The 20,231-nt window shown below is 39.6% G+C and overlaps 1 protein-coding gene across 3 annotated transcripts; it reads left to right on the top strand.

Annotated features, from left to right (window-relative positions):
- Positions 1-343: 343 nt before the first annotated feature.
- Positions 344-20,053, top strand: hfm1 (helicase for meiosis 1). Of its 3 annotated transcripts, XM_035423516.1 has the most exons (40): positions 344-786; positions 1,328-1,429; positions 1,559-1,593; positions 3,069-3,339; positions 3,638-3,909; positions 6,345-6,386; positions 6,711-6,781; positions 6,873-7,005; positions 7,408-7,559; positions 7,694-7,771; positions 7,928-8,083; positions 8,206-8,406; positions 8,501-8,589; positions 8,899-8,942; positions 9,099-9,200; positions 9,782-9,927; positions 10,129-10,223; positions 10,409-10,542; positions 10,653-10,700; positions 10,782-10,862; positions 11,343-11,434; positions 11,529-11,635; positions 11,746-11,793; positions 12,278-12,375; positions 12,628-12,762; positions 13,637-13,722; positions 13,844-13,927; positions 14,097-14,254; positions 14,552-14,655; positions 15,121-15,372; positions 15,736-15,825; positions 16,276-16,400; positions 16,877-16,959; positions 17,311-17,414; positions 17,653-17,721; positions 18,027-18,284; positions 18,554-18,623; positions 18,853-18,952; positions 19,510-19,649; positions 19,780-20,053. In XM_035423516.1, exons 2-40 carry the CDS (start codon positions 1,359-1,361, stop codon positions 19,844-19,846), a joined length of 4,491 nt encoding a protein of 1,496 aa, XP_035279407.1. In that variant the 5' UTR covers positions 344-786; positions 1,328-1,358; the 3' UTR covers positions 19,847-20,053. The 3 variants fall into 3 exon arrangements, with proteins under 3 accessions (XP_035279407.1, XP_035279408.1, XP_035279409.1); XM_035423517.1 differs by lacking the exon at positions 17,653-17,721; XM_035423518.1 differs by lacking the exons at positions 344-786; positions 1,328-1,429; positions 1,559-1,593; ... (1 more) ...; positions 6,345-6,386; positions 6,711-6,781 and having other exon boundaries at positions 3,861-3,909.
- Positions 20,054-20,231: the final 178 nt, after the last annotated feature.

Raw genomic sequence — 20,231 nt, 5'->3', positions numbered from 1 at the left:
TGCCATGGCAACACTTACATTAGCTGTGCAATAGGTAGGTAGGCAGGCTATGAAATTCATGCTGCGATATTCCCCACCTTGACAAACAAATTTCCCTTGTGCCCTGGGTAAAATAACATCCCCTCGCTTCACAGGAAAGCGGTTGGCAAGAAGCCTGTTTTTTAAGCCAACCAACTAAATATTACATTGGAAATGTACCTGTCTAATGATTATAAGTCATTTCAAAGTATCTTACTTGAACATGTTTAATCTGTAACTTCGATACATCCTTGGAAGATCACATGATGATGTAAAGCGACGAAATAACGTTCATCCTCGAGGGAGTTATACAAAGACTCACTCATGAGCTGTAACTGACAATGTAGTATTCATCACATTGTGTGAGGCTATATGATAGTTATATAATTAAGTACCGTAGATTTTTTCATGTTTAATTTAGCATGGTGTACAATATACTGTAATTGTCAGTACACTGTAATTAATAGGCACTGCGACCGCCACGAAGTGGCTCTGCTGTGCCAGGTTATCATATCAGTAGGCCAAAAATTACTTCAATTACATGATTATCTTAAATATCCAACAGTTTTATAACAAGTGTGCTCTCGTAATAAATAACAACAACTTATAAATGTGTTCGCAAATGCTCTTCGCTATTTTTGGTAAAAGGTAGCTAATCGCCTCCCGATCCAGGAGCGTGACCAGCGCCTCGCGCCCACCGTGGAGTTCAGACTGCTGAGAACAAAGGGGGTGAACGATGACAAGCCAGCTCCAGTGGGTCAGAGTTCAGTGAGTTCTCTAGTTTGACTATTTGTTTCGATAAATTATCTATCTAAAAAATGTAAATAAAATGTGTGCTTTAGTTATATGTTCTTACATAATAATAATGATTACCACAGGCTAAAAGGAAATACAATTTCGGAAGCTAGCTAGACTAGCTAGTTATTTAGATAGAGGCTAACTATTTGCATAGGTAGCCTACGATACCGAGGCCTATCCATTTTAATGAGACATTTACTCCAAGAAATGGTACAGTCTCATTCATGTAGGACAAAACCTGACAAGTAAATAAAAAGGTAATGTACTTTTCCTACTACTTTCAGGCTGTATCTACGTCGTTCGTTGACTAGCCCAGTTACCTAGCTAGCTAATTTGACGTCACAAACGTACAGACATGACGTCATTAGATATGACGCTGTTTGTAGGGGTAAAAAAAACTCAAAACATTAAGGGAAGAGGGAGATTCTGTTTTTGTAACCGATGAGTGCAAACATTAAGTAAAGATTTTTTTCCAATAATTTGATTGATTTCCTTTCATCTTGTTGAATAGTTGCCTCAACTGACATAAAATCAACTGGAAAATGTTGGATCCAGAAGATGGCACATTACCTTTGGATAGCCTGTTTTTTGAAAGACCCATTATCCATAAAGTGTGAGTTGATCTTTTCAAAATGGTTTTTACATGAACTAAGAAATGATGTTGGTCCAACACCATGACTCTCTTATCCAGACGTATTCTGAGTGTGGATTTTTTTTGCTTTTGTCATTACGTTTTCTACAGAAAACCACTCCGCCAGGAGCAAGGTGATTGGAAGGGTGAGCCGCCCCTATCAGTCTGAAATACCATCGCCGCAAGACTTCCTCAGTGAAATCAAATCTCTTTGTTCTTTCCCTAAGTTGCCTATAAAGTGATATTCAACACGTTTGTCAGGTTTGAAACTAGTAAAACAACAAAAACAAGCCAACTGGAGTAGCGGGACACTATGAGGTCTGGATTTCCATATCTGGAATTCTTTAGGCAGGAAAATTATAATCTTTAGAGACAATGGCACTTGAAAGGGGAGACTACAAAGCTGTTCTTATTCTGTTAAGTGTTTTTAATTAAATGTGTTCCAGCTATTTATCACTAACATCTTTTTATGTTAGCCTAATTGTACCATTTTCTTCTGTTCAGATTTGAAAAAGTATATTGACATCAGTTTTCTCACTTAAGCGTACATTTCATACATCACTGCATTAAGAATGCAGTTTGTCTCTGAGTAGCTTGGAAGTCTTTCTCCTAAAGGATTTTAATGATAGAGTGTTAACACTGTGCATTACTGGCTCTTCCATAAACAGTTAAGCCAGTTTGGTATGTCTAATCACATTTTTTAGACAATCCTCTGTGGCAATGTCCTCAGTTCCTCAGTCCTTTCAATTGAGGAGATTGCTGACTAGCATGTGTGTTCTCTGAAATGGGTGCTACCAGCTATCACTCATTTTCAGCCCTGTTCAAACAGACAGTGGTGCAGGTGGCAGAATTGCACATGACTGCACCCACTCAAGAGGTGATATGCTGTATTTTGCTGTACACTGATGACAGAATAGTTTGCACTATTATTTTTATTGTTGGACTGTCATATAGTAAGCAGTCACCAAAGCAAGAGTAGGAAGGAATAATTTAATTTAGTAGCTAGCATAATAGCTGCCACATGCTAGCTGGATAACATAAAAAATGGCATAGCCTTTAGCTAGTGAGTTAGCTATTTATAGTTCAAGTGAGGAAGGCTAGAATCCATTGAAGATAATGGCAGTGGCCAAGATGCCTCCTTCACTCTGGCTGTATAGAGGCTGACTTTACAGTCCGCCAGCTAAAATGGCAACTGAAGCCCTCTTTCTCTGGGCAGTGTAATGGTTAATTGTAAGTCACCCCTCGGGACACATTCAGTGCTAGTAATGAGTCTGAGTATTTGACTGTTTGAACAGTTGTGTATGTGTAAACTATTGGATTAACTTGCCGTTGGCATGTAGTATCTTCGCTTTTTACCTGGCTTAAGCGATAAATCTTTCTGGTAAACATTTCTCTGGAATTCTCTGTCTCATTCCTTTGTCCTAATGCAGTCCTTACTACATAAATACAGTGAGTTGTAATACATTTTTGCCATCATAGCTTAATGCGCCAGAACGGCAATGTACTGTATCCAGAGAGTGCTGTTTGAGTTCTAAAAATTTTCACCCTTACGGTACTTTTCAGTGTTGAATTACTAGTCCCGGTTTGCTTCTTATTTCTGGGTTCTCCCATCCTTTCACAGATTCTTATGAGAGGTCAAAGACATCTTTACCTCCTTTGAGAAGAGAAGATTGGATCAACAATCTTCCAAAGCAAAGAGGGGATGTCGTAAATTGCAGTGTAACAGATGAGTCACCTGGACAGGACGGGTCCTTCCTCTGGACTCAAGATCTCCTGGGCCGTGCTGGAAATGATACTGACCAGCCTCGAGACTCTGATCATCTGTATACAGGGAGTCCTTTTCCTTCAGTCTTTAACCAAAACAGTGGAGAGCGCTCACAGTTCAGGAGAAGGTACCCCTGAGAAGTAGAGTGTAGTATAATATAACCATTGTCTTTGCATATTTTGCTCCTAACATTTGCTTGAATTTGAAGTTCCTTGAGAGTACATCGAGATAGCAGTGTAGGAAAACAACCTACCACAAAACAAAACATACTTGTAAGCCTTATTATCATTTTGATTTTAACAAATATTGAACAGTCTATCTTTTAGCATGTATAAGCATATAACCAAAACAGTACGGTTATCAAATATAATACCATCATTGTGATAAATTTCCTGACCTAGAATGTCTTTCCCTCTATTTTTCAGTTTATTTAAACCCCCTCCAAGGATGGTCTCAGAAAGTGGTGACCATGGCAACAGTGCACCAAGTCAAAGAACATTCCAGACAAGTGCCTGTTTCAATGGGCAGGTTTCTAAAGAGACAGAAGATCCATTCATCACATCCACCCATATTGCCCCCAGTCCTTTGACAGGTTCAGGGCTGCGCCGTGCATGCAACCCTCCCGCTTTAAAGCACAACACGGGTACGAAAAAAGCCCACATCCTCCCCCTGACACCTCGGCCTCTCAATATCCAAGGTAAGGCTCCACCCCAGTGCTGCGTGAATTCCAACAACCTGCACTCATCTGCAGTTACAGTTACCTGAGCACTGTGTTTATTTTTGTGAGGAATCAAAGGTGACATCAAGTCTCTGTTTTCAGAGCACAAAGTAATTCTTTTAATGGCCTGCCGACTACACGTACCAGAGTTAGATTTTTTGCTACTGCGAGAGTACGGGATCTCAGAATATCTGTTATGCTGTTTGTGTCTCCCGCCCGTGGTCATCATCATCATTTCATACCGTTGGATACTGTGGGCCGTTTGCCTCCCGTTTTCAGCTGCTGCTGTCTTTTCTGATCTCGTCCGGTGAAGACTAAGCTTCTGCCTGGAGCAAGGAGCGTCAGAGCTTCAGAAACCCCAATCATTATAAGTGCAGCCAGTTTACAAGCTGAAAGTCCAGCTACAAGTTTTAAAACCCATGACACACTAATGTTCAAGGTTTCCTGTATGGAATTTTGCCTTCAGTACAGCATCAGAGATTAAGGTTTTTTTTTGTTTCATGCCCTTTACAAGCAACAAATACCATAGAGCTGTTATTAAAAGCTGCTCAATATCCCAGTGTTATATAGAAAGGTCAGAAATGTAAGCAGTGTGTGAGACTGTTGATTTGACTTCCAATCATTCATCTTCTGATGCTTTTAGTTTTTTATGTTATATACGTAGTGTAGTAACACCATACATCAGCAGACTTGGTGTGAACTTTACTTGTAATGACAGGTTTAAGTTGGTGTTTTATTTACACTAACTTATAGCTGAGAAATGAAGTTCACACTGAGTATACTCCGTCCAATCCACATGTAGCAGTGATCAGCTATGATGGGAGTGAATGGGTCTGTCTCTCATTCAAACATTAAAACCACTTGTTTCCAGCTAGTGCAAATAATCTGTTTAAAAATGTCAAAACTTCCTATCAGAAAATACATTATCTATTATACTTTCTCCTTGAGCTTTTTATATATAAGAAAAAAATTATGAAATGTATTCTTCCCATGACAGAAGCTGCAATTTGTAGTCAATGTGGCAAGCATATAGTTACGGCCTGCTGGTCACACCTCCATGTCAGACCGTCATTTTACAGTATTTTAGCAATCCACTGTAGTCCAGCAGATGGCGCAATTTCTGAGCAGCAAACCAGTACAGAATCCAGTCCGCCATTATCATAATTCACACCGTATGTGCTTGCTTAATTTTTATGCGTTGCAGGCCACTTTAAATAGATAATAGCATATGGTTGAATGAATTGATTTTGTTTATTTACTGTTATCCATAAACTAACAAAGCAAAACAATTGCAATACATTTTATCTGAACGACAGAAACAAAAGTAAGCGCAGAATAATCTTTATTGTTTATAGGCATAAGTCTGAAAACAGTTCTATATGCTTCTAACATCAAAATCATAAACCTATTAGTTATCCTTTGGAGCAAAGTATGTACTTCACACCAAAATGAATTTAAAGCCTACAAATTCTGCAGTTCTGACTGCAAAATGTTGTTTATTTCATTTTTGATGGGTAATGATGTCAATATAATAGTGTTTGTATTGCGGTGTTTATGCAGGTTTCCTTTTATAATAATCACAAGCAATTGATTGAAGGTTCTTTATGAATTCAAGCCTTGAGTAGTGACCAAAAGCTTTCAGTACTCATATTCAGTGATGAAACAAGCCTCTAACAAGACCTTGGTATTTCAGGGTAACACAGCAGTACAAACAAACAGTCTGTTGCATCTGTCTAAATACCTCAGAGACCCAAAGTGTTGTAGCTAAGGTGATATTCACCCACTTCCCTCCCTTTCCTTCCGTTTACAGTTCACACTTCCTGTTTAAACCGTAGAAGGGAAGCCTTATCATACCGCACAACTTTTGTCATCTCACCCAAAAGCAGCTTTAGTAGCATCTGCAAGGTGTTTCCCATGATGGTGTAGCAACATACAGACTCAGTTTGAACAGTGTGGCTTCATTTGCACGCAAGCACGATTATCCAGTACTTAAGTGTAAACAATATGGGGTGGTAAAACCATTGAGGCATTGGCATATGCTACTGGTGCCAACCAATGATTGCATGTTTTGTGCATAATAAAGTAGTATTTTTATGCATGTGTCAATGTTAACATTTTTAATAGACATTGAGTTTGCTGAATGTTAAATAGATTTTAATGATTCAGACTTAGAGTAACAGCATGAAACTCTGCATTTCATATTGCCATAATAACTTTGGCCACAAGGGGTCTTGTATTCAGTATGGCTATTAATGGATGCATGTGCAGTTAGGTTTATTTTGGGACATTTGCTACTTTTCTGTGCAGGGGTATGTACATATATACATATATAGGTTCAGCAGACACAGTATTTGGAAACTCATACCTGTTGTAAGCTAGGGATGGATTATTTATTGATGACTGTTTCATTATAGGGGGATCAGGGTCAGGGATTCTCCGTCCAGTTACTGAAATCTGTATCCTTTTTCCATAAGCTAGCTTCCCTCTGTTTATTACAGCTAAATAGTGTGTCATATTTCTGAAATCAGCTTTTGTTTCATGCGTATTTTGAGGCATATTTGTATGTATATATTTAATTGGATTTCTGGATTGCAGTGGGCAGCGCTGTCACCTCACAGCAAGAAGAATGGATGGATAAACATAGGCTTAGGTCTTGATGTTCTTCCTGATGTATGATTTTAATACTATTCACTTATTTTTCATTTATTGTGCAGATAAGTGCCATTAAGGTTAAACGAATTGAAAGAATTCACATTTAAGCCTTAATATGGTTCGCACAGCTGCACAATTCAGATCTGTCTTCAAAGAGTTCCCTTTCTTCAATTACGTTCAGTCTAAAGCCCTGGATGACGTAAGAGAACGAATGCATCTTGTATTGAGACTTGAGTCATTAAACCCCAAATGTCTGCATGTATTGACTGTTGAATGTTACATTTTTGCAGATTCTTTACACAGGCAAAAATTTTGTCGCTTGTGCACCCACCGGCTCAGGAAAAACAGTGCTCTTTGAATTGGCAATCGTTCGGTTGCTAATGGAAACCCCTTCACCCTGGCGCAATATCAAAATTGTATACAGTACGTGCTCATTTAAGCTCAAGTATTACATGGGTTTTATTGAGTATTGGTACTACTGAATGTAGTACCAATACCAATACTTTTTTGTTACTGTTGTAAAAGTAGACAGGAAATGTTTATTCAACAATCAGGACAAAATGTGCAGTTCTATGAGTAGACAGTCTGGCTTAGAATGCAAATTTATTTTTATCTTGCACTAAAGTGTGGCTTTGGGGAACATTTTTATATCATTTCACATAACTTATAATCTATTGCTGAGACAATTTCTAAGCAATTAAAGATGTAAAATAAGTAAACTATTGTCTGTTGTCTTGTTAATTTAGAAATATGAGATTCCATGGAGGATGGAATTCTTTTTAGATCCTTGATATAAATCCTGAAAAGCCTTTGATATTCTTTTAGTGGCACCAATTAAAGCTCTTTGCAGTCAGCGATACGAAAACTGGAAGCAGAAATTTGGGCCTTTGGGGCTGAACTGCAAGGAGCTGACAGGAGATACAGAAATCGAGGACTTCTTTGAGATTCAAGATGCTCATCTCATCATGACTACACCAGTGAGTGACACTGTGGATTAGTGCTCATGTATGGAGGCTTAGCTGGATGAGAGCAACCCAAACACAGCTGCTGTGTAGACAGTAAGCACTTGACTCTTGAGGAACTGTGGCCATCTTTTCTCACTCTTCCCTAGGAAAAGTGGGACAGCATGACCAGGAAGTGGAGGGATAACTGTCTTGTTCAGCTGGTCCGGCTCTTCCTCATAGATGAGGTCAGTGTTTGAACACATCAGTTGATTGGTCATGTTGTAATTACTTTTCACGGCTTGACTTTATTGAAACTTGGTGGCATAACTATGGCGTATATTATTGCAATTCATTTTTTTTTACCACTTGTGGATTTACACATGTCTGGGCACCTTTCTCAGGTTCACGTGGTGAAGGACACGACTCGTGGCGCAACACTCGAGGTCGTAGTCAGCAGGATGAAAACGATGCACACCTACCGCTCTGCTGAAAACCCGGATCCCAGCCTCGCCATGAGATTTGTGGTGGTTTCAGCGACCATTCCAAACATTGCTGACGTGAGTTCCCGCCAGCACTACGGCATGGTCCAAAGCAACCCATACTTCCCATTAAAATATGCACAGTCGAATTTCTTTTCTCCAGTCTCGCGTCAGTTTGAAGGTTAATTTTTGTTGTCCAGATAGCCGATTGGCTCTCGGACGGGACGGGCCCGGCCACCTGCCTGGAGATGGACGAGAGCTTCAGGCCCGTGAAGCTGAGGAAGGTTGTGCTGGGCTTCCCCTGCAGCAGCGGTCAGAATGACTTCAAGTTCGACCTCTCCCTCAATTACAAAATGGCCAACGTCATCCAGACCTACTCCGACGAGAAGCCTACGCTCGTGGTGAGCGCCCGCCGCTCTTTTGGGCAGGGAGCGAGCGGCGTGGCCGCTTTTGGTGGGGAGCTCTCGTAACGGTCGCTCTCTGTCACGCCTGCAGTTCTGCTCCACGAGGAAGGGGGTGCAGCAGTCCGCGGCGGTGCTAGCTAAAGACGCTCGATTCATCATGAGCGCCGAACACAAGCAAAGGTCCTCTCTATTTTTTTTTTCGTCCCGGCTTGGGTTTTGACCACTTTTGGCACAAACATGTCTGTTCGAGGAATATTTCATTACTAATTTATTTTTGTTCTTTTTTTGCGCTATGAATAAAACAAATCAAATGCTTGCCTCTGTTTATGTATCACTGTGGATATTTGTATTTACCATGTGTTTTTTGAAACAGATCTTATGGCTGAATTGCATGATAGCACATACAGTATAAGCTTATGTGTTCTTTGCAAATTTAATCTGAGAGTACATTTCCTATTTTACGAAAATGAGTAATTGTCTTTATTGCAGGTTGATGAAGTATGCAAATTCTCTGCATGATTCAAAACTGAGAGGTTTGTACAGTCTTCACATTTTCTTGGCAATGGTACCCATGCCAATGTGTCCGTATGTGTCTCAATACATGTGAATTGCCTTGTTGAAAAAACAGTGTATATTTTCATGTTTCAGTATTCCTCCAGTTTATTCAGTATGTTTTTTGTGTGATTCAGATCTGGTGATGTATGGAGTTGGTTTCCATCACGCTGGGGTCGACATGTCTGACAGAAAAACAATCGAAGATGCTTTCACGCTCGGAGACCTACCAGTTCTTTGTGAGCATCACTTTTTCCAATAAGAGGAGTCGCTATTAGCAATCTATTGACGGGCTGGAGGATGTACAACCATCTGTCAGCAGGATAAAGGTTAAGGAAGCCAGCCTCGAATGATTTGCTGTTTTGGAAAACATTTCTGACCTTTCTCCCACCACCTCCTTTTTTTACTGTTTTTGTCTGCTGACATGATAGTCAAATCAAAATGTAGACATAATTAGACGATCGAAATAGATTGTTTGGGTGCTCCATGATGAGTTACAATAGCGTTAAGGAGTGTGACCGTTAGCACCACCAATGCTAAACACTGTCTGAGCAGGCTGCCAATAGGACAGTTTATGCATGTGTCAAGAAATAAATGTTCTGTGGATTCATTTGTGGGATTTTTGCTTTTCACTTTGGTTATTTAAAGACGTCGCTTGATTTATGTGTTTGTGTCCTTGGAAGAATAAGCTCTCAAAGTAAATTACGTCAACCCCAGTTGCGCTATCAAAAACTTGGCTATGCTTGATGCAGAATCTTAAGGTCGTTCGTTGTAAGTTAACGTAGAGGAAAAATCAGGTATTGGTTCTATTCTGATCCAGTTACAACCAGCACTTTGGCAATGGGAGTGAACTTACCTGCTCATCTTGTGGTGATCAAGTCCACCACGCACTACGTTGGAGGGTCGTGTGAGGAGTACAGTGAGACCGACATACTGCAGATGACTGGACGAGCAGGCCGACCCCAGGTATAGATGGGGATCTGTCCATGTGGATATTAAATTTTTTTTTTGATATATATATATATATATATATTCTTTTACAGCCGTCTGGTACATTTTTGACAGTCTTTGTTCTCCGTCAGTCATTAAGAAGCTAATTCCAACCGCAGCATTAATGATTTCTTTGCATGTGTTTTGCCATGCATTTTGGAAATGCGCTTTTGCTAGTTTGACACAACGGCAACTGCAGTGATCATGACCAGGTCCCAGACAAAAGACAAATACTCCCGGCTAATGAGTGGGGCTGAAACCATCGAGAGCAGGTACGGTGTTGCTGATTTTGGGGAAAAATAATTGAGTTCTGGATTGTAGTATTCTGTATAATAATGGCTCTTGCCGGTAGAAATGACAGAGCCGTTATCGGTTGCAAAATATTTGTGTGCATCTCACTGTTTGTGATTTCACTTTGTGATGATTTATTGAGCCTTTCTATGGCCTTGGTCTCCAGCCTACACACACACCTTGTGGAGCACTTAAATGCAGAGATCGTTCTGCACACTATCTCCGATGTGAACGTGGCTCTGGACTGGATTCGCTCTACGTTCCTCTACATTAGAGCTCTGAAGAATCCTGGACATTATGGTGAGCCACATCCCCTGCCACTGCTTGCTTGGGAGGAAATGATGATGTCAGGGCATAGCTGTTCATCATGAGAGATGTAATAAGTTATTAAGCAAATTCTCCATTTCTAGGTTTCCCACCTGACCTGGACAGAGCTGGAATTGAAATGAAACTGCAAGGTGAGGTATTTAAGCAGGCTTCTCTTATTTTGTTTTTATTACTAGAAGGAGTTTAATGATTACATGCATCCTTTTCTTTAGAGCTCTGTCTGAAGAACCTGAATGAACTGGCGGCCATAGGCTTGATCACTATGGATGAAGATGTCAACTTCAAACCTACCGGTGAATGGCCTTATGTAGTGCTTGTTAAACATATCTGTGTTTTATCTTTATTTTTTGAGTTGCCAGTGTTAATTTGAAGTTTCTAGAACATTAATTTAAAACTCTTTAGGTCCTGCTGGTGTGTTTCAGCACTTGTGCACTTAATTTAAGTCACTGATTGACTAAAGAGTCCTTGCACCTGTTTTTTCCAGGGCATAAACTGGCTGCTAATTGAAATAGACAAAATATGCAAATACTACAGCCATCCAAGACTGGAATTTGTGACCCCTGGTCTATAACACATTGTATAAATATAACATTAGTACAAACATGCCCAAAAGTAAAGTGGTTACTCCTTATGTATTTGATAGAGGAATAAATAAAGGAGTACGTGTCTGATTTACTGTGCATATTCACATGGTTTTCCACAGTGGAACAATTGATGGTCCTATGGCGCACGTCCATGTCTTAAAATGGAAAACTTTCTTTCCTGACTTACAGAAGCAGGGAAGCTTATGGCCCGATACTACATTGCATTTGAGACCATGAAACAGTTCAGTCTTCTGTGTGGAACAGAAACACAGCCTGAACTGGTAGGTGTATTAAAGGACGTTTATATGTTTTCTGAATTTAATTCTATTATTATGGAGTATAGTTGTGCACTTAGGGGAAATCTGTTCCTTACAGCTTCAACTGATCTCCAAAAGCAAGGAGTTCAGTGACATTCAGCTGAGAGTGAATGAGAAGCGAACGTTGAACACCTTGAACAAGGATAAAAACAGGATAACAATCAGGTTAGAGAAGGGATCTTGAATTGTCCTTGAGGATAAGATCTCTTGCCGTCAGGAAAAAGAGCACTCAGCTTTATGTCTCCTTAACTTTTGCCTTTTTGTGCTATTCATAGGTACCCCATGGAGGGGAAGATAAAAAATAATGAAATGAAAGTTAACTGGTGAGTCACAGAAACTTTCCTTTTCTCAGTGCTACGAGTGCATGTTTGATGACTGCTTTTAACTATTGACAAAACAAAATGAAGAAACACTCAATTTGGCTTTGGTTGACCTGGAGATTGAATGAAATGAAGAAGGCCTTGAATGAAATGTTACTTGCTAACAAAAAGTACAAAAATGAAGAAGAATAACCAAAGTGTTTTTTGAACTTTTTTTATACAGGAATGCATTAATTTTTTATTTTATTTACTTATTCAGTACCTGCCCATAGAATTGTAGTCATCGATAACACGTCTGAGGTCTACTGACGATTTACATCAGAAATTTGATTTAATGTTGAAACTAATGTTGGTAGCCCATTAATCCATCAAAGTGAAGGTATTAGTGCCTTTCAAATGTGGCTGCAAATGCAAATATGCAAATATCTCCCTGTTTTTGCCCTTCCAGATGCTATGTTTCATCCTGTGTATCATTTTCTTTCTACAGCCTAATACAAGCTCAGCTTGGCAGCATCCCAGTTCAAGAATTTGGATTGTCACAGGACACTGGGAAAATATTTCGAATTGGAATACGAATTAGCAAATGTAATGCATTTCCTCCACTGTTGTCTATAAACAGTAGTGAAGTCTTGAACAGTCTTGAATAATGTCCTACACAGACATTTCTTAGAGTATAATGCAGTTTGTTCTAAAATATAATTTTTTGACTAAGATTTGATTAGTTGGTTTGGTATCAATACCATTCTGTGTTTGTGAAGCACTCTGCTTCATTATGTCAGCCCTAAAGGCCTTGTTAATATAATTCAGTGAAGTTGATGATGGTTTTCATTGAACCAGGCTTGTCTGAGTTCCTGAAGCAGTTGCCGAAGAAGAGCTTCTCAGCACTGTTGAACTCCCTGATTTTGGCCAAGTGCTTCCGGGCCAGGCTTTGGGAAAATTCTCCATTCGTCTCAAAACAGCTTGAGAAAATCGGTGGGTTTGAAAAAGCTAAAAGAAAGTTCCACAAATTATAGTCCTAAGTCCTAAAATTAAGTCTTAAATATATGATTTTTCTTTGCACTTCAGTTAAGTTTATGGCTGAAATTAGATTGTACCAGTGGATTTCATTCCCGTCACCCTGTGATTCTGGGTTTTGGTCTAAGAGAACTTTGTGACTGAACCACAGATGTTAACCTCCAGTAATGAAAACAAGCTGCAAAAACAAGCAGTGAAACGTCCTCTCCTAGAATGACATGCATCCGTGTTTGACAATGCGCCGAAACAATGTGTTTTCAGTAGAAAAATTTTAGTTTCAGTCCTAAGCATGCTGGCCATTTCCCATCACTGTCACTTTCAATGTTTATTGGACAGAAAGTCGTCTGTGGTGAGAAATGTTGCCCAAGAACCAGACAGTCCTGTTTTTAGGTGTTATAGACTTTAAAATGTGAATATTTTATTACACATAAAGAAAGAAAGAATGCCTGTACATGGCATCCTCCTTCTGCAGGCCTTCCTGAGGGCCTACTGCTGTACGGCTGTGGAGGTGATGAAGCCTGTTACCTTACAGTACCTTTAAGGACAAAGTGGGGTTGTAGCAGCCTTGACCTCAGAGGACCTTACAGGACAAGCTGTTTAAATTCCTTGTGACTAACTGAAACACTGTTCTACTGTGTATTATGAGCAGCTTTTCATGCCAAACAGCCAACAGATGTGCCCTTGTAGGTTTGCCAACCTGTGCCCTGGTACAGGGAGGGAAGGGGGGGGGGGGCTTCAATACAGATGCCTGTCTGTTTGGTGAGCTCACCCAATGTTCTGTACAGATCTGACAAGGCTGACCTACTGACCATGTGCTGCCTTCATTTCACAGGACTGACACTCTCCACTGCCATGGTGAACGCGGGCCTGACCACATTCCTCAAGATCGAGCAGACGAACGCCAGAGAGCTGGAGATGGTATTCCAGAATGTGCATTCAAGAAAAAATGTTGCCTTCTTGTAATGGCTACTCCACTGGTTATGCGTTTCAAAATGAAGCTGCACAGAACAAACATCTGTTGTCACATAATGTTTTCCAGATTGTCAACAGACATCCGCCATTTGGTAACCAGATCAAGGAGGCTGTCGTGCATCTTCCAAAGTATGAAGTCAGTTTGGAACAGGTAATCTACTGTTGGTCTATTTTCATACGTATTCAAAAAAGACCATTTAATAGATTATTCTAACTATTAATTGGTGGCTAATTCTGATTAATAGTTAATTTTGTCAAAAATAGGCTATAATTGAAAATGACAAGCTGTCTAGATTGAACTTGTATTGTCGTCTTTTTAGATTCCAAGATACAATGTTGCAACAGCAGAGATCCTTGTTACGGTGAACTTGAAAAACTACGAGCAGCTGATGTCAAAGAGAACAGCTCCCGACCACCATTATGTCACCTTAATTATAGGGGATTGTGACAATAATGTGGTGTTCCTGCAAAACATCACGTAGGATTTGTCCTAACATTCCTAAGGCTTTGGGACAGGCTCCCACATTTGCACACTGAAAAACACAAATGAATGCACGCACACACTAACACACACACGCATACGCACACACATACCTATAAACACGCACACACACACACACACATACACACCCGCGCACGCACACACATGCACACACACGCACACGCACACACACACACACACACGCACACACACACCCGCGCACACAAACACACACACACACGCACACACACACAAAATTGAATTACTTTCTGTGATATGTTTTTTCTCCCTCAGAGACTCTCTCCTGCTGAAGTCTGGAAGCTGGTCAAGGAAAATTGAAGTCACAAGAAGTCCCAAAGGAGAGGAGCTCAGTGTGAACTTGATCAGCTCAGAATTTGGTATGTGGTCCTGGAACAATGTAAGCTTTCATGCTTTTCTTTTATTCAAGACACAGGGGCCTTTCTTTGTCTTCATAAAATGGCCAGAAGATGTAAGGGGCCTAAAAGAAAAAAAATTGCATGTTGTGTTCTTCTGTGTTTGCTCAAGCTAATGTTTTATTAATGGATATAGCATTGGCATTAAAATACAGTGTGTTGATACTTGAAGCGTGTCCTGGAATTAATTTTCTGGGAAATAAAGTTTTGAGATATAAAAATAAAATATTAGCAGAGAGTGCTCATGAGATGGGTCTTAACATAAATGGTTTTGGAACCACAATGTCAAAGTTCTGGTTGTTCTTTAAAAAACACATAACACAATTTTTAGTGCTAAACACTAAACATTTGTTCCCTTTGTTTTCTACTTGTTCTTATTTACTTGTGCATTAAATTAGCCAAATTCAATGTACTTTTCCTTTTTTGAAGTGGGCCTGGACATTCAGCAGAAGTACAGCGCGTTCTACTCTGGAGCGAAGCGCTTTGCATCTGAAATGGACAGTTGGGAGAACCGGCAGTCCTCGGCAAAGAGAGAACAGGGTGCGGAGCAGAGAACGCAAACTGCAGCAGGGAGACAAGAACATGGCAAAGCACCCAGAGCAGAGAGTGCAATACAGAAAGCACAGGGCATCGCACAGAGGCCTAATGCCAAGCCCTTAACTGCCGGCCCCTTAGGCAACGGTAAGATGGTTAAACATTACAGTTTAAATTGTACTACACATTTAAAGATGTGAATGTACTGTTGCCTCATCGTAATCACGTTTGATTATAGGCTTTCCATCACATGTTGATACTTAAAGTAAACCAAAATTTTGATTGTGTTATCTTGAGGAGCTGAAAAATAGCTACATGAATAACAGATTACAAATAAACAGAAGTCTCATATCACAGACAGAATTGTTTTTTAAAGCCAATAACTTTTTGTTTAATGGATTACTACCTTTCGGGTGGATGACTAACACAGTTTGTACATTTAGTGATTGTCCTGACACAACTGACCTAAAAAGCACTTATGCTAAAAAAGGTTTTCTTTTTGAATTAAAGATTCTTCAAAAGAGAACATGTCCGTAGAGCAAGGGAAAAGAGAGTGCAACCACTTCTGTAAAAACAAGGAGCAATGTGGACATGATTGCTGTAAGTAGCTGCAATGTACATATGGCAATGAGCATGTACACAGCCATTTAATGGCAGTTTCACAGGGTTCCTTAAATGAGTGGCAAACTCTGTTCCATGCTAGGAAGTTACTTTGTTACTTAGTTTCCACATTTTTTATATGTCAGATTGCAAAAAGATTTATTTTCATTACAGGTTTATGCTTTGTATTGTTTTTGCACCGTAAAATATGTAAAGGCGCTATGTACACAAACCCAATAACAACAGACAGTATGCATGTGTTCCATGTATGCAATCCTTGTATTTCATATTGTTCAGTGCTTTGACTTATATTTCTTTTTCACAACAGCTTCCAGGCCAACACACAGGAGACAATAAACCTTATATTCAAAAGAAGAGTTACAGTACAATTTATCCATTAATTTCCATGCATTGCAATGTATATCATTATTGCTGTTGTGTTTCTCACAGGTAAAGTTGGTGTACACATGGTGCTGAAAAGGCCCTCAAATGCAGAGTCTGGTTTTTCTTCCTACCTCAGAGATTTGAAAAACAGGAACGAGACGCTCGTGCAGACTCCTGTTAAGCGTCTGAAGGCAAGTTGAACAGACCGTTATCTCTCGCCATTACATTCCTCCATAGGGTTGCACAGTAGCTGTAAAATCCGACAGAAAAGGCCGAAGCCATTTACAGTTTGTTTGCAAGGAAAGCCTAAAAAGCCATTGCCCTGATCTTCAGGTTTGTCGGCTTGCAGGCAGCCAAGGCCGAAGATTAACCGCAATACCGCATAGTGTACGGTGCTAAATCCTTAAGGTATTATGGCTCTCACTCAAACAGACCTTAAATTTTAACAAACAAATGTGCTGTAATTTAGTGGGTGAGTCACACACGAGGCTATGATTTACGCGGGTTACTGCATTTTTCCAGGGTACATCTTTCAGAAGCGTTATACTAGACCTGTGAGGTCTTGACCACCCTTTTAAGTCGGAGCTTTGAGTGAGGCACACAGTGAGATTTGAATCGCAGTGAGATTTGTCGGTGCTGTATGGGTGAACTACAGTTCTTCCATTAGATGAAAATGTGCAGCCAGGCTCGGGCTGCTGCCATGCACCAGTTCTCATACAAACCCAAAGACATCCTGCCTGCTGTCCCAAGGTAAGCTAGTCTCACATTGCAAAAAAATTAATAGGTTTAACAGGTAGATCATTTTGATCACATAACGTATAACCTAATAAACCTAATTCAGTATTTTAAATTATAAAACGACTACACATCAACCAGTCCAGTGGTAGGAGGAACATGACAAGTGGGAGTTTTGGTTGTTAGCTGTAGTTGCAGATCTAAAATGACAGACAGATGTAAATATATACAGTATATAATATAACAAATAGAATAATCATAAATATTGGCATACAGTTTATGGTTAGGTATGCACGTATTAAATCAAATGTGTATGTAAGGCTGTATAGTCTTTCATTGGAACTTAATGCAATGTCTATTTTGAAGGTGTGAAGGGAACCAATATTTTCATCCAACAACAGAGGAAAATGTGGACTACTTTGAGGATTCTGAAACACCTCGGCAGATATCAGGAGGGTCATATTATGATGGTACATGTGGCACTGACTCAAAGCCCTCTTGCTATTCAGTGAATTCAGATTCACAGCAGAGTACTTATTAAACGATTTACAGACCGTTTTAAGGACAGAGTTCAATGTGTAGGGTTCTTTCACTTGCTTTGATCCAGCAAAGAAGGCAGACATATTTGAGACTGATCTGCAGTATGAGTGAGCATGTCCAGGAGGATGCTCAAACCAATGACTTCCACTTCTGTTTGTGCTTCCGCAGACTATAGCAGCTACTTGGAAGACATGACTGAGGAGGAAGCACCTGTACAAGCTGCTTCTGAACCACAAAGTAGAGCTTCACTTTTAACAAAAACATTTGGTTATTTGAAATAACAGTAAAAAAAAAAAAAAAGAAGCCAGATACGGGCTAGCTTTTATTATTAGTGCCATAATCTGATATTTGCCCTGCGCTTTTACTTTAACCAGTGTCTGGGGAGTAAAGTGTGTTTGAATTAACAAGACTCAGAACGGGCAATACGCCACCTTCACTGCAGGATGGGCTATTGGAAAGTGAAGTAAATAGGCACTGTTAGTTACCTCGACTGAACTGAAAGTAATTAAGTTGCCCTGATATTTGGATGTTTATGTTTTCAGACGTTCCGGTGTGGAGGCGGTCTGATGCTGGCAATAAGGGAACATTCAGCAGCACCGTTACGGGCCAATCCTGTGGTTCTTTTGGAAAGAGGAGCACACATCATTCCAAGGATAGTAGCTGCTTCTCACCGGATGATCTCAGTGTGACCTTTGACCTAGGAGTGGATGACTGGGATGATATTGACGATGTCAATTTAGTGAATGCCAGTGAGATTTCGTACACCAAGATCCCGACCAGTGACTGCAACACACAGAGAGGTATTGTGTTGGTGGGCCTCTGAGAATTCATGCTAAAACAGTCAATTACAATTCAGACCAGTCTAAAGTGTAATATAAAATAAATTTACAACAATTGATATTACAGTATACAGAAAACAAACAGTTCATTGTGAAAGTGACTATCATACTTTAATTTGTGGCTCTTTATACTTTTTGCAAAGTTTCTGTGGGCTCTGGCACTGTCCATAAGTGTGTATTAAATTAAAAGCTTTGAACAGATGAGGCCTTGATTATGTGCACATTTTCAGATTACTCGACACCACTGACTTCTTATGAACAACCCAAATCTATCTTCGCTCAGCTCAGTAGATCACACACGTAAGTTTTTTGCTTAACAAATACCAAAGCACATCATATATATTTCTTAGATGTATAGCATATTTAAACAGGAGATATATTATGTAAGATTTGTAGCATATTAAAAAGAAATTAAGGTTAGCCATAAATATAAGCTTTTTCAGCAAAGTCATGGTAACACGACTAAAAATAATTTCTTAAGTACATTAAACTGTGTCAATGCACACTAAGTATGTTGTGTTTGTTTCAGGGTGAGCTCCACCGATGTCAGACCTCGAGAGTCTCAGTGTCTTGGACACATTCCAAATAAACAACCACTGGACAACTGGAGCCAATCAGATGATGGCCTTGTGAGTTAGTGCAGTATGGACAGTGTACGCTTTTATTGAGTAGCTACTGTAATCCTGTTTTTATACAATATGTCCACACTCCACGAAAAATATATGTGTATATCTCAAATGAGAAAATAGGAGGATTTATTCTTCAGTATTAAAACACAAAAATAGTAATCCTACTTTTGGATATCGGAGCCTTGGTTTATTCTGGGCCTTCTGAAGGAGTCAGTTGGTAAAGGAGTACACCAGGAGTACAGTCTGAACCTGCTACAGACATCACCAGATCACTGTCATCAGGTCTATATAATTGCCTGCTGCGGTTAAGTGGAAGGGCTGTTTTAAATTTGCCTAGGTTCTGTGTGTTTACTGAATTTTTGGCACCCCCTAATGACTCAGCAGGTTACCAGCAGAATTACCAGCTGCATTTGTCCCTGCACAGGCATACTGTAAATGTCATAACAGTGGCATGAGAACATAGGACAATGCTGGGTAAAAATGGGGAGAAAGTGGGATGTAAAAATTATTTGTCTGGAATACAAAAAATATATATATATATTTTTTTCCATTCTCAGAAAACTTTCAATGAAATGAATGCATACAGGATGAGTCCCTCCTTCCCAAAACAGAAGTCATCACACTCGGCCACCTTGAATAGAACGCTCAATTTCTTTTCACGGCCAAATGCTGTGGAACGCAATGAAAATTCTGGCAGGTATGGGTTTGTGAAGTTTAAGTGTACATCTACTTTATATCTCAATGTTTATTATAATATGTCTATATAATTGTGAATAAAAGAGTAAATAATGAGTTTTGTGACCATAGTATGTCTATTACAATGGCAGATTACAAGGGAAAGAAGACTCTTCAGATGTTGAAGCATTCCTTGGAATATTTGAAGGAATATTTTAGTGCTTTATGGACTGTTGGATATGCTGAACTTTAGATGCCATTTCTACTGCAATGTAACTTTCAGTGTAACAAGATATAGTTCCCTGTTGTTTGCGATAAACAACTTTTTTGAATCTGCTGATGCTGCTAATGTGGCAGTTATTGTGAATGTCTTTGTTTTGTCAAAGATGTCAGCTTGGAATAAAAGCCTTGTTACTGAGCTAATTTCAAAAAGCATTTTATCTGTATGAAAATCCATTTAATCTGTATAAAAATCGATTTGCTTCAAAAAGCGTGGCTCAAAATCATTGTTTTCCTTCTTCTAGGATCAAACCATATACTAAGACAAGCTTTTTATGCCACTACATTAAACAAATAACCATGTTAGTTTCAGAATGGAGAAAAT

Source organism: Anguilla anguilla, chromosome 6, assembly GCF_013347855.1.
Source record: "Anguilla anguilla isolate fAngAng1 chromosome 6, fAngAng1.pri, whole genome shotgun sequence".
Taxonomy (NCBI): Eukaryota; Metazoa; Chordata; class Actinopteri; order Anguilliformes; family Anguillidae; genus Anguilla; species Anguilla anguilla.
Note: the sequence above shows the minus strand (reverse complement) of the source record. Positions and strands in the feature narration are given on the sequence as shown.